Raw genomic sequence first — 15,288 nt, 5'->3', positions numbered from 1 at the left:
AAATACAACTGCTTAAATAAAGCATGTGCAATGAGCATTTCCTTGAGAACACGGAACTGGAGAGTAATTCAGTTTGTAGATAATTTCTGCAAATTCTATAGACTCTTATAATCTAAATAATTTGCTTTCAATCGCAACCATTATGATGGAAAGCATGTCAATCTATACTAATGGCAGGTATTACACATGCATGATGTTCCACATGAAAATTATTTCCAATTACATTAATGCTGTTCTCTTTTCAACTCCAATGAACATTTTTGTTGTTGTTTAGTCGTTAAGTCATGTCCGACTCTTTCTGACCCCATGGATCAGAGCACGCCAGTCCCTCCTGTTTTCCACTGCCTCCCGGAGTTGGGTCAAATTCATGTTGGTGGCTTCAATGACACTGTCCAACCATCTCATCCTCTGTTGTCCCCTTCTCCTCTTGCCTTCACACTTTCCCAACATCAGTCTTCTCTTCTCATGAGATGGCCAAAGTACTTAGAGACTCAGCTTCAGGATCTGTCCCTCCAGTGAGCACTCAGGGTTGATTTCCTTTAGAATGGATAGGTTTGTTCTCCCTGCAGTTCAGGGGACTCTCAAGAGTCTCCTCCAGCACCACAATTCAAAAGCATCAATTCTTCGGCGGTCAGTCTTCTTTTCGGTCCAACTCTCACTTCCATACATCGTGACTGGAATAACCACAGCTTTGACTATGCGCACCTTTGTCGGCAAGGTGAAGTCTCTGCTTTTTAAGATGCTGTCGAGATTTGTCATCGCTTTCCTCCCAAGAAGCAGGTGTCTCTTAATTTCACGGCTGCTGTCACCATCTGCAGTGATCAAGGAGCCCAAGAAAGTAAAATATCTCTCTACCTCCATATCTTCCACTTCTATTTGCCAGGAGGTGATGGGACCAGTGGCCATGATCTTGGTTTTTTTTATGTTGAGCTTCAGACCATTTTTTGCACTCTTCCTCTTTCACCCTCATTAAGAGGTTCAGAGTGGTATCATCTGCATATCAGAGGTTGTTGATATTTATTCCGGCAATCTTAATTCCGGCTTGGGATTCCTCCAGTCCTGTCTTTCGCATGATGTACTCTGCATATAAGTTAAATAAGTCAGGGTACAATATACAGCCTTGTCGTATTCCTTTTCCAATTTTGAACCAATCAGTTGTTCCATATCCAATTCTAACTGTTGCTTCCTGTCCCACATACAAATTTCTCAGGAAACAGATAAGGTGGTCAGGCACTCCCATTTCTAAGAACTTGCCATAATTTGCTGTGGCCCACACAGTCAAAGGCTTTTGCATAGTCAATGAAGCAGAAGTAGATGTTTTTCTGGAACTCTCTGGCTTTCTCCATAATCCAGCGCAAGTTAGCAATTTGGTCTCGAGTTCCTCTGACCCTTCGAAATCCAGCTTGTACTTCTGGGAGTTCTCGGTCCACATACTGCTGAAGCCTACCTTGGAAGATTTTGAGCATAACCTTGCTAGAGTGTGAAATGAGTGCAATTGTACGGTACTTGGAGCATTCTTTTGCGCTGCCCTTCTTTGGGATTGGGATGTAGACTGATCTTTTTCAGTCCTCTGGCCACTGCTGAGTTTTCCAAACTTGCTGGCATATTGAATGTAGCACCTTAACGTCATCTTTTAGGATTTTAAAAAGTTCAACTAGAATGACATCACCTCCACTGGCCTTGTTTTTTCTAAGGCCCACTTGACTTCGCTCTCCAGGATGTCTCGATCAAGGTCAGCAACCACACTATCTGGGTTGTCCGGGACATCCAGATCTTTCTGGTATAATTCCTCTGTGTATTCTTGTCACCTCTTCTTGATGTCTTCTGCTTCTGTAAGGTCCCTCCCATTTTTGTCCTTTATTATGTCCATCTTTGCACAAAAGGTTCCTTTAATATCTCCAATTTTCTTGAACAGATCTCTGGTTTTTCCCTTTCTATTATTTCCCCCTATTTCTTTGTACTGTTCATTTAATAAGGCCCGCTTGTCTCTCCTTGCTATTCTTTGGAAGTCTGCATTCAGTTTTCTCTAACTTTCCCTACCTCCCTTGCATTTGGTTTCCCTTCTCTCCTCTGCTATTTGTAAGGCCTCACTGGACAGCCACTTTGCTTTCTTGCATTTCCTTTTCTTTGGGATGGTTATTGTTGCTACCTCCTCGACAATGTTACAAGCCTCCACTCATAGTTCTTCAGGCACTCTGTCCATCAAATCTACCCTGTTTCCCCAAAAATAAGACCTAACCTGAAAATAAGCTCTAGTATTTTATTTTATTAGATTTTTTTTTTTCAGGATGATTTTTCAAGATGCTTGTAATATAAGCCCTACCCCTAAAATAAGCCCCGTTTAAGTCAAACACTGTCTTCCACCACCATTGTGCTGTATTGTGCAACAATCAGAAGATGACATGACTGTATTTGAATAAATGTAGATTGGTGTACATGAAAAAATTAAAACATCCCCTGAAAATAAGCCCTAATGCGGGTTGTTGTTTTTTGTTTTTTTTTTGAGCAAAAATCAATATAAGACCATGTCTTATTTTCGGGGAAACAGGGTAGTTCCTCACATCTGTTCTTAGCTTCCACTGCATATTCATAAGGGATTTGGTTTAGATTATTTTTTGCTTTATTATACCTGACTAGCCCAGTGGTTTTGCCTACTTTCTTCATAATCAGTAATCTACATCTCGCTTTAAGACATTAGAACAAACTGAAAACGAACTGGGTTTTTCAAAATCACAGTGTTGGACAGATTCACACTTTGTACAGCAACACTGTTGGGAGAAATAAAATTCAAAATGCAAAAGAAAGACAGACATCTCCAAACCATCAAGGGAAGCCGGAGAAAACATGTAATGTAAGTGAGAAAAACATGGTTCCCTGCAATGCAACTACAACACGCTTCAGTGAATGGTAGAGTGGGTCTCTGACCCACACTTTTCAATGCTTAGTTTTATAAATGTGTGTCCATAGGAAGTACAATCAGTGTATAGGACAGAATTTGAAGGCCTAGTTTTTTGGGAGTTGCTTTGTATTATATTTACTTTACATACAGTACACACTAATCAAAGATGGGATTTCCTCCTGCTATTTCAATTTCTTCTCTGGGTAAATATAAGATGCAGACAGCAATGACAATTATGTCTAACACTTATGTGCAGCTCACATGATAATCAGAGAGAGAGAGAGAGACGCGCACCACCAAGAATTTGCTCTTTGGCTCCTAAGTTCCCAGTGGCTCTTGGGGCTCACGCCTCTGGAGTGTGCGCGCTCCCCTCCCTCTAGTGTGCACCCAGGTGAGGCTAACAAATCACAAGGTTGGAGAGGGGAGGCAATTTTGGAGCTCCAGGCCCCCTGCCTTTATTTTCCCCCTCCCCTCTTTCTCCTACCATAAACATTTTAATCCTCCTCCTGTTTGGCTCCCTCTTCAGTGCCGCCGACAGGGCCATCACCATGTTGAAACACCCGCTGCTGTCACCCTCTCCTCAACCGGGCTCGCCGGCTTTGGGCCCCTGCCGCCCTCCACATTAACACCACACCCCTCCACCTCCACTGCCACCACCACTGCCATCGTTTCCCGCAAAACGAACTGAGTGTCCACCAGCCCCAATGGGAGCCTCAGCCCAGGCACCGCTGTCAGAGGAACCTGAGCCACCACCACGGTGCTTCCCAGCACCAGAGAAGGCACCGCTTGAGGAAGTGACACCAGGTACATTTAAAGAAGGGGATGAGAATAAATAAATTATTATAAAATTAAATAAAGGATTGCATTTGAATAAATGTATTGTGATACTTGAAAAAATAAAACATCCCCTGAAAATAAGCCCTAATGCGGTTTTTTAAAGCAAAAATTAATATAAGACCCTGTCTTATTTTGGGGGAAACATGGTAGACTAGGCTCACTGATTTAGTGGTAATTAGATGAATCAGCTTCGTAATAAATTCTACTGATTCAATGGATCTCCTCTATTTGCACCTCATTATGCTAAGCATCAAGATTTCAACCAGTGTTATGTCTTGAATGAGCAAAACATGTTAGGAAAGGGTAGAACAGGTAGTACCTGAGTAGTACATTCTTACATCAAGCATAAATGTCAATTCTTGAATTCTATCTTTTCTGTTCTTTTATTCCCCATCTTGATCACGCTATATTAATGTTCAAATGTTTTTGATTATGAATGTTGTTTATTTGATTGTGCGGTTTTTATTGTTATTTTATTGATATTTTATGATTTTGTAAGTCGCCCCGAGTAGATGCTGTCTAGGGGGGAGGGGTATAAATCAAATAAATAAATAAATAAATAAATAAATAAATAAATAAATAAATAAATAAATAAAAAATAAATAAATAAGAGTAAAGCTACTTTAAGATGAAACCGTGTGAACCCAAGACCACCACAAGCATGTTTTTTCTAAAAGGCAACAAGTGTAGTCTTACAAGATTCAGATTGACTGCATGAATGGAAATAATCCAGGCAGAAGCCAAAAAAAGAGAAATCATAGTTTTTTAAAAATAAAACTGGCCAGAATCCTGTAGGAACAGCATGCCCTATATCAGCAATCGCAGAAGCACTATGTGAAATCTTGCTGGCATTCTGTTATGAACTTGGGATTCAAGTATGTGGCAGATGGCCAAAAAAGGCAAAAGCCACTTCTGTGATTCCCCTTACACAAGCAGTTCATTGCAACAGAATTTTGGCTGTTATGCTTATTGATCTGTACTGGCTGAAATACTCTTTTAGATTTCTTTTATCATTGCAGAGACACGTTAAGAATACAGTGGTGCCTCGCTAGACAGTTACCCCCGCATGACAGTTTTTTCACTAGACATTGACTTTTTGCGATCGCTATAGCGATTCACAAAACAGTGATTCCTATGGGGGAATTTCGCTGGACAATGTTTGGCCCCTGCTTCGCAAACCGATTTTCACTAGACGATTTTGACAGCTCCCTCCGCGCTCGCAAAACAGGTGTTTTCGGGACCTAAGCTTCGCAAGACAGCGATTTAAACAGATGATCGGCAGTTCGCAAAGCAGCTTTCCTATGGCCGATCTTTGCTAGACAACGACGATTCTTCCCCATTGGAACGCATGAAACAGGTTTCAATGCATTCCAATGGGGAAATGCTTTTCGCTAGACAATGATTTCGCTAAACAGCGCTTTCAGTGGAATGGATTATCATCGTCTAGCGAGGCACCACTGTAACTGCTATCATCCACTTCACTTAGGTTATACAAGATCCAGTTATGATCGTACTTATACACAATTTGGAGCATATAACATTATTTTATTTTTTGGGATCCAAAATAAAACCTTTTTAACTCTTGGACAAAACAGAAAGACATTTATTTTTCTGCATCTGCCTGAGTATGGGATCATCATCTAAACTACAAGTAGCGGAACTATAGAAGAGAAAAAGCTATAATCTGTCAGGGCAATATTTTACATTTATTAATTGTAATAATATTACTGCATGGTTGGTGCATATTGGTCATGTAGATAAATAAAACCAACAGACAACCCATCAACTTGATTCTTAGAGTTTGCTAGTGTAGCAACTGTCATTTGTTCTGGTTAACTTTTTGTCCTGCTCCATTCACCTTTAAACAACATGCAAGTTAAAGAAAGAAGAATAGAAAAAGCACATGGAAAAAAACTCCTCCCACCAAATTTGTTAGTTACTGTATTTTTTCATGAATAAGATGCTCCCATGTATAAGATGCCCCCCACTTTTCTAACCCAAAACATCTTTCTTTGCGAGAAAGTGGAGGGGGAAGGCAGGGATCAAAGTGCTTTGATTCCTGCTTTCCCCCTCCACTTTCTTGGGAAGAAAGTGCTTTCCCCCTCCATTTTCTTTGCAAAAAGCTGCTTCCCCCTCTGCTTTTTGCAAAGAAAGTGAAGGGGATGCTTTCCCCCTCCACTTTCTTTGCAAAAAGTGGAAGGGGAAAGCAGGGATCAAAGCACTTTGATCCCTCCTCTCTCCTTACTACCATGTATAAAACGACCCTCAATTTTTCCTCTAAATTATTTTAGGAAACAGTGTCGTTTTATACATGGAAAAATACGGTCTACTTTTCACCTGTATCATCTCTAACTGTTGTTCTTATTTTGACATATAACCATCCCATAGTGCTAAGGAACTATCTGGGCAGTTTGCAGCATGATTATGCAAGCAACGTTTTGCTCCCACCCCATTCGGTAAGCTGGGTATTCATTTTACCAGTCTCAGAAGCATGGAAGGATGATTCAACCCTGAGCCAACTACCTGAATCTGTCTGGACTGAACTCAGATTGTGAGCAGAGGCTTGACTGCAGCACTTTAGCAACAGCATGCAGCTATCCAGGTAGAATCACAAGCCCCTTCATTTTCTCAGAAATACTAGTACAGTATGTATAAATCAGACTTCAACTAGTATGCCCATTATCACATGAAAACTTCAAGTTTTCTTGAAGACTTTTGCGGCTGGGATCCGATGATTGTTGTGGGCTTTTCGGGTTGTTTGGCCATGTTCTTAAGGTTTTTCTTTTGCCAGTCTGTGGTCGGCATCTTCAGAGGACAGGAGTCAGAACTCTGACTCTTGTCCTCTGAAGACGCCGGCCACAGACACTGGCGAAACATTAGGAAGAAAACCTTAAGAACACGGCTAAACAACCTGGAAAACCCACAACAACCACTTCCAGTTTTGTTAGGCAAGTTGGTTTTAATTTAAAATTTTCTGTTGATACACTCTACATAATTTTTGAGAAATACATCATAAAATCTCAAGAGAATAGTGATAAGAGCGATTTTTTTTAAAAAAATAGCTTTAAGGGCATTAATTGTTGCTTCAGCTACCCAAGACTGGCATAAAGGCACCCATTCTGAAATGTGGTAAACATTAAATGTTTGCTTCCACATGCTTAAATAGTGCATTTTTAATTACACAGGAGGGATTCTACCATGCAGTATAATATCTTGTCTGATTCCATTTAAACCAAATTGAGCTGATTCATTTAATCAGGATTGCGATGATTTTGTTGCCCCTACAGGGAAATGGCAGTAAGAAACCTTTAATCTTTCTGTACTTTTACTTGAGTGAATGTCGGTTGTTAGTCAGATCCCTGAGGCATCATTCTGAATTTTCATAAAGAAAGAACACTCCCCAAAATGAAAAGATCAAATGCACAAGACCCAGACATTATGGATCTTTTAAAAAGTGAAACCCCTTAGGAACAGACTATGATATTTTATTATATACTAGAGCTAGCTACTTTCACAGCTGGCCTGACTTCAACATACTACTAAGACAATCATCCTAATTAGGAATATGTTTTGTCAATTGTGGCCCCCTACCGTTTGAAGGTTAATACAGTTGGCTTTAATCTTCTGGGTAAAAAGTCTTTCTAAAAATTAATTGGCAAATGTAATTACGGACATTACAGCATAGATTTAATAAGGGTATCTACTTTGGGGACTAAAAAAACCACAAGTCCTCTTTAGATGTATCCATTTAAATGAAACCAACATGAATTTCTCCCTGAAAGGGACTTATTACTCAGTACTTGTAGACTAAAACAGCTATTTTAAAACTTCTTTTTTTAAAAGGCTGTTAGGAAAATGGATTAAAGGTTGTTTCACAATACAAGTTGTTTCTGTTCTATGGTTATAGAACAGCTACATGCTGCAATCCATTGTGTGCTATCTACTCCATCCTGCCTGCAGAGGATCTGAAAAATAATATCAAAAGGTTACATGGTCTAAGGCAGTGGTCCTCAACCTTGGGCCTCCAGATGTTCTTGGACTTCAACTCCCAGAAATCCTAGCCAGCAGAGATGGTGGTGAAGGTTTCTGGGAGTTGTAGTCCAAGAACATCTGGAGGCCCAAGGTTGAGGACCACTGGTCTAAGGTCCATGGCAATGCAAGAGTGTGTGACTCCGCCCCCATCTGCACAGAGCTCTTCCGCCTCTGTACACCCACGACATGCATTTCCAGCTCCGTTGGTTCCATCCGGTCACGATGAGTGGAACCCTGCACAGGGGGCAGAGTCATGCACAGGAGCAGAGCTGCATGGGAGAGGGATGGACCCCACTGAGCAGGACTGAAAATTAGAGGGAACATTGGATTACAACCATTTTTAGGATAAAAATTTAAACCTATTTTGACTTCACCTTAATTTTTTCATCCTAGAGAAAAACATCATATGGAAGGGGGGGAATTCTTTATTAGACAGCTGGTTCCACATGCATAATCACCGGGTGCAGACTGGAGAAGGCAAAAACAAAAATGCTCTTTTTTTGGGACCACAGCTCCCAGAATCCCAAAGCAAGCAAAGCTATTGTTGACAGTATGGGCTATTGAAATGGGTGCAGGCAACAGCCAGTCTAAATGGCCTAGCTGGTACTAAATTCCTATTATAATAGGAGATGGCATACAGAGGGACAGAAAATGATGGCACCCTCTCCCCAATATGTAACATATAATTAGTATTATTATGCACTGAATACAGGAAGCATGCTCAGGAAAAACAATGCAGTGGATTTTACCACTACACTAACCAGAGGAAGAAGAGTCATCAGGTCCTTGTAACAATCCTGTCAAACCAGGAAAGCTTGCAAATGAAGATTATCCTGGTCCACACTGAATTGACAGATGCATGCTTTCAGTTCATCAGTGTTCCAACACTGTCAAATTGATCCCTCACACACTCTTCTCTTCATTGCTCTTCCCTTCTCTGTCTTCTTATTAATTTGTAAGCCTGAGAGCAGGCTTATCTCTCTCATTTATTTTGTACTGATAAGAGCAGCTTAGAGAAAGAGTATTTGTCCCAAAATCAGAATAAACATCTAACAAAATAAATATATATAAAAACTATAAAGGAGTACAGTGGCAATATCAGGAATGAATGCAGGAAGAATCTAGTAGCAGCAGAAAAGAGAGCATGTGAAGCTGAGATGCTCCGAGACAGAAATATTGCTTAAAAAGCAGTTTCTGATGTACAAAATGAAAAGGAAGCAGTTGTTTACCTCTATGAATTATCATCACTGACCTCATGGAAACTTAATCAATAAGCAAAAATTGTTATGGGTGGGAAAGTAGATGGAGAATAAGTAGTACTTGACTACTGTGAATTCAATGATTAAAATATCCACCTTTATTGGACAATAGGGGAAATACAGGTGAATTTGCATGAACAGAAAATTCAGCTAAAGGATCTGAAACATAATTGAAAAAGAGGAAGGTAAGAGATTAACTATCACCTCTGTTATCACGTTTAATAACAAAAAAATTCTAACGTATTATTTAAAGATTTGTCTGATCATCAGCTGATGCATTTTCATCCAGAGTAATGTTCAGAAAATTAGACCCAAATGGCCACCTTAATATTATACTTTGATGTTATCCCCACTAAATAGCATGTGTTTAGTACATACTTTATTTATTTTACACATCAGTCTTCTATCGGAATGAGAACTACAGTATCATAATGACCTCATTTCAATACAAGCTTATACTGGTTTTAGGGATTGCACATTTATTTTTAAAACAAAAAAAATTATTTGGATATTTAAAATGTAACTTAAGCTTCCTGAAATAGATTCACAAATTCCTTCAAATTCACCACAAGCAATTTCGACAAAATCATAGTAAGTTTATATTACAATAAATAAATATATTCTGCTTTTCTGTGTTTAACAAAGGTTAACCAAATACAATTTTAAAAGACATTTAAATAGCAGGATAAAAAGCTAAAGAAACTTACCGGACAAAAATAAGTGTTTTCTACTATGTAATTTGCAACCACATTGTTTTCTGCAGAAAGTGACATTATAAAAAGGAGTGCATCACGGGCCTGCTGTCCAACAGTCCCTTCTCGGTGAATGAAGGGAATCAAGAGAGAAAAAATGAGGAAGTTTGCAGCTCCTTGGTCCTCCCTGGTATGGAAAAAGAGTTCCAAAATAGATGGATCTTTGGCTAGGATTGAGCATAACTGGTTAAGAAGAACTACCAGCTCTACTTCCACTGTCGGAGTTGTAGTTCCTGAGCAAGAACTCAGCAACATCATCAAAGGCTTCAGGATGGGTTTGTGATGTAGCAGAGGCTGGTGGGACTGAGTGACAAGCATTTCATACATCTTCAGTTGTTCAACTTTCATTTCATCAGTGAATTCTCTCCTGAGACTCCAAAGGAAAAGTTTCTCCATTATATTCTCTGTGACAACAAACTCCAGAATAGGTCCCATTGCAGCATCTTTTGCTTGTTCTTCAATTAAAAGAAAGAGCATGTGTTCTACATAATTCTGCACAGTGCTGGCCTCATCAGGAGGAATTGCCCCATATTTTGCCTGATTATTTTTCAAAGGGTCATGCTTCTCTAAGATTTTCACAACCTACAGAAAAGTAAAAGAAACCCCAAAGTCCATGTTTTAACTCCTACTGTACATATATCTGATGAACAAATAGCACAATTACAGGAAAATACCTCTCAAATGAATCTCAGCATAGCTTGATAATTCAATCAAATATCAAAGACATTAGAGTGAAATGTGATTATGAACCGAGTTATTCACAAGATTAGAAAGATGTCTTGCCATATCTGGTATCATACACTATTGTATCCAAATAAATGCATGTAATCCCACACAGTTTAAATTATGCACTTGCAACTGTATACATTTAATGTATCTGTATCCCACCACAATCAGTCACAGGCATTTTGTTCCTTGAAGCAGGGCAATTAATGGTACTCTCTCTCAGGGCAATATATTTTTACACCTGGAAAAATAACCTCACAAGCACTTCTCCCAATTTTTGAAAGTAGCATCGTCATTGCATCAGCACATCTTGCTGTCTTTTCACTACACCAGTGACCTGCAGGCTGAGGCCAGCCACCTTATTCTGCCTAATGGTAGGCTCCACCCAGCATAGAGTTCTTGTAACTGCTTGTACCATGGATTTGGGGGAGAAAAAGCGTTACAATCTTTTTAAAAATTTGGTTAGCTACAAGAAGAATGATTTACACTGGCCAATGGAGACCCACATGCAAAATTAAGAAAACTATCTCCTTAAATCACTGGGAGAACAGGATGTATGGAGTTAAGCAGCAGGCTGCATAGCTTCTTTTTATAAATTGCTAGTAGTTTACAATCAAATCCACAGCATCTACACTGGAAAGATCACAGGTGGCCAATAAAAATCCACTTCCTCATAGATTTCTGATGGTCACTGGAAACAATATGGGTTTTTTAAAATTATCAACGGGGGGAAGGATATCCCTATGTTAAGGCCGCATGAAAGCACAAAATGTACTTCTTATGATTTTAGCAGCCTTGTGTACAGGACAGCAGCCAATGCCAAAATAACTGAGTTGTTTTAAATCGCCCAAAATTTCAAAACACTGTAATTATATTCTAAATTTTATTTCATCTGTAATAAAATCATGTTCTCTCGCTTTACCCTCTAGATCAATGGTTCCCAATCTTCAGTCCCCGTATGTTCTTGAACTAAAACTCCCAAAAGCCTTCACCACTAGCTGTGCTGGCCAGGATTTCTGGAAGCTGTAGTCCAGGAACATCTGGAGAACCAAGGTTGGGAAGCACTGCTAGATCACTGGTTCTTAACCTTTGTTACTCAGATGTTTTTGGACTGAAACTCCCAGAAGCCTTCACCATCAGCTGTGCTGGCTGGGGTTTCTGAGAGTTGCAGTTCAAAAACACCTGAGTAACAAAGGTTAAGAACCACTGCTCTAGATCACTGGTTCTTAACCTTGGGTTACTCAGGAGTTTTGGACAGCAACTCCCAGAAGCCTTCACCACCAGCTCTCCTGACTGGGGTTTCTGGGAGTTGCAGTTCAAAAGCATCCGAGTAACAAAGGTTAAGAACCACTGCTCTAGATGATCCAACAGAATTATGTCTCTTTGTTGGAAAAATGATGTGCTGCTAACTAAATAATGCAGGAGGAAGATTCTGCAATTTCAAAAAAGAATATAAGAAGGACTTCAGTGTCAGCCAACAGATTGCAACATCACAGCAATTTTTTTTCACAATACAAGCCATATCCAAATATTTCCTTTTTTGTTTTTAAACAGCTACCTATTAATGCTAACAACTACAAAAACAGCATGATAAATAAACTTTTCTGAACACTTTACCTGTGCCCAATGGGTTTTGAACACTATCATACACGTTTCTGGGTCAACGCCTTCCAGGCTAACAGCCTGATGGTTTTTCCTGAAACTGCTAACCGTGGACATCATAGAGTCTTCACAGGTCAATTCTACTAGGCCATATTATCTCCTCTGCAGCCTGTGCAGCAAATCACTGCATTACAAGTGTCATGTATGGACAGACATCATTGATCTGCAAAAAATCAGAATGATTCAGAAAAATACAGAGCAACAGATAGCATCACTGCGTATGTCACCATAACTTCATACATGTGACTTCTGCATGTAAGAAAGTAGCCTCCTACTTACCTCATACTACTTTAGATTGTTTGACTAAATTAACTGCTATTTCTTACATACAGTGGTGTCTCGCTTGACGAGGATAATCCGTGCCATTGAAATCGCTGTTAAGCAAAATCCTCATCAAGCGAAATTAAAAGCCCATTAGAATGCATTAGAAACCGGCTAATGCATTCTAGTGGGCGAAATACCTCATCGTAAAGCAAAGATCTTCCTTAGGGTGGCCATTTTCCAGTGCTTGTCTTGCGAAAAATGCCTCCTTAAAACAGCAGGAGGCCATTTTGAGAGCCGGCGGTCATTGAAAACCGCTGATCAGCTGTTGAAAAAACATCGTTTAGCGAAAAATCTGTTCCCAAAGCAGGGAACCGATCATCACTAAGGGAAAAAAAACCATTCAAACATCATTTTGCGATCACTTTGCAATCGCAAAAAACATTATTGTGAAGTGGATTCATCGTTAAATGGGGTAATCGTCAAGCAGGGCATGACTGTAATGCTTGATTCTATAATCTCTTCCCGACACTCTGTACTGGGAGGTGTTTTTTTTAACAAAAAAAGGTGACCATTCTGTTTTAGATGAATAGCAGGGTAAGAACGGATGCACCAAAGCCGACTTCTTAGCTCAAAAAAGAGACAGCATTTGACAGGCATCCATGGAAGCAACTGAATGAAAGAATATAGAAATGAATAAAAGCTAGATTTGGTACACATGAAATACATTGCACCTTTTCTTCAGCATTGCTAACAATTAACATTAAATACATCTGCGAGGTTGAAAGTTTTTTTAAAAAGTCTTTCAGACACAAAAGCAGCTATTCATTCAAAAAAGCTTGACTTTTCTCTTGCATTAGAGCAAACTGTGAAAATTTACTGTATGTTCAATTTAGGATTGCAACCATTATGATTTGTATGAATGGTAAAAGGCCATTATAAAAACAGAGGGTGAGAAAGCCCAGTATTTCCTCTAAGTAGCTTTTAGTTCCAATAGTCAACAGCAGAAACAAAGAACATGAACGATTAGGCCCCAAAGTTGCAAGAGCAGCCTTCTACTTGCATGCTATGTCTCCTGGACTGCTACTTGCCTACCTGTCGAAGCTGCCTCAACCTCAACTCCCTACAGTCCCTGTTATTCAAGAGCACATTGAGACCCATTTTGCTTGCTGCAGAGGAAGAAATGAGGAAGGTATTTGAGCAAGTGCAACCTTGGGATCCAACCCAAGCACAAAACATACCTTTAACATATGGCACAGCTATATTTCTACCCACAAATGTGGCTGCAAACCCAACACACTTAGATTCAGGCTATATTTTTTTTCAAATGCTCTATTTACAAAAAGCAGTGGTGGCTTTTTCATTAGGGCAAGTGCAGCATTTACCCACCTCTAACCAGTCAGCCTACCCCCCACCTGCCTTTCTTACTAGAAATAGACTACTGGGGGGGGCCTTATCTGTGCTTCCTTTTTGCAGAACATCCAGTCTCACACTTGCTGAAGGGAAAGGAAGAGAGAAGCTACAGCCAGCATGTAGGAACCCTTCTGATGGGTGATGGGCAAGACATACTTCCTTGCTCCAGAGCTGAAGGTTGGACAAGTAAATCAGTATCTTCATATCTGCACCTCTTTCTGCATACATAGGAATGTTTCCCTGCTATCTGCCTCTATGCTACAGACATACGCTGCTTTTAGTGTCTCCCCCAGAGAAATGCTCAGGCAGAACTGGCATAAACATCTACCCATGATTTTTGGGACTCTTGCATTTTTACTTAGCTTAGCTTGGTGATGGCTCACATGTGCCAAAAGCTAGCATTTGTTTGTGATTTTTTTTTAGTGGTCTAATAAGAGATAACACCTCTTCTTTGCCTTTAGACTGTTCACAATTCCCTGAATTCTCTGGGAAGAGAAAATCACTTTTAAACCAGTAGTGGCCATTTTAGTCTTTCTTAGAATGAGCATCACTCCCTTAGAACCTTATGTTTCTTTGAATATTATCCCCGTCTTCAATATATAATGCAGACCTGGCATGCATAACTGAGACTTGGATGGGCGGGGAAGGGGGTGTTCCCCTGACCCTCTCCTGCCCTCCAGGTTATGCAGTCCAGCACCAGGGTAGACTGGAGGGGCGGGGGAGAGTAACCATTGTACAGTGGTGCCTCGCATAGCGATCGCTCCGTATAGCGATGAAATCACTTTGCGATGGACTTTTTGCCATCGCAAGAGTGATCGCTTTGCGATGGCCCCTATGGGGAAATTTTGCTTTGTGATGATCGCAGGGAAGCGATCATCGCAAAGCCCCCATTTTCAGCCAGCTCATCGGCAGTTCCAAAATGGCCGCTGGGTAAACAAAACGGCCGCCCGCTGTTTTGCCTTGCTTTTGACGCACCGAAAATGGCCGCCGCAACGGAGGATTTTCGCATAAGGTTAGTTTTTAAGCCCATAGGAACGCATTAAACGCGTTTTAATGCGTTTCTATGGGCTTTTTAAAATTGCTTAGCGATGAAATTGCTTAGCAGCAATTTTTGCTGCACCAATTAACATCGCTAAGTGAGGCACCACTGTATATAAAAACACTCTAGAGGTTGCCAGGTCTTCACGTGTTGTTTGGGGCCATGGATGGTATTGGTATCTTGCTGGATTAACGCGCACCCCGCAACCCAGCCATTTCCTTACCAGAGCTGGTGGACTTCGTCTCCACAGCACTGTTGGAATCCCCGAGGCTTTTGGTCTTGGGTGATTTCAACATCTATGCGGAGGCGGAGGTTTCCAGTCCGGGTCTTGAGTTCTTGGAAACCATGGCTTCCTTGGATATGTCCCAACTTGTCAATGGCCCCACCCACATGGGCCTCGTGTTTTCC

The 15,288-nt window shown here is 40.4% G+C and overlaps 1 protein-coding gene across 3 annotated transcripts in view; it reads right to left on the bottom strand.

Annotated features, from left to right (window-relative positions):
* The window catches only part of FHIP1A (FHF complex subunit HOOK interacting protein 1A), a 129,599-nt gene that overhangs the window by 51,668 nt on the left and 62,643 nt on the right, over positions 1–15,288 (bottom strand). For all 3 annotated transcript variants that reach the window (XM_078394775.1, XM_078394773.1, XM_078394774.1), the window contains exons 2-3: positions 12,123–12,330; positions 9,735–10,361 (exon numbers count right to left, since the gene is read on the bottom strand). In XM_078394775.1, coding sequence (XP_078250901.1) covers positions 9,735–10,361; positions 12,123–12,227 — 732 coding nt within the window. In that variant the 5' untranslated portion in view covers positions 12,228–12,330. The remainder of the gene's footprint in view (positions 1–9,734; positions 10,362–12,122; positions 12,331–15,288) is intronic.

This window comes from Pogona vitticeps, chromosome 5 (assembly GCF_051106095.1).
Source record: "Pogona vitticeps strain Pit_001003342236 chromosome 5, PviZW2.1, whole genome shotgun sequence".
Taxonomy (NCBI): domain Eukaryota; kingdom Metazoa; phylum Chordata; class Lepidosauria; order Squamata; family Agamidae; genus Pogona; species Pogona vitticeps.
The sequence above is the reverse complement of the archived record's forward strand: the minus strand, read 5'-3'. Positions and strand labels throughout refer to the sequence as shown.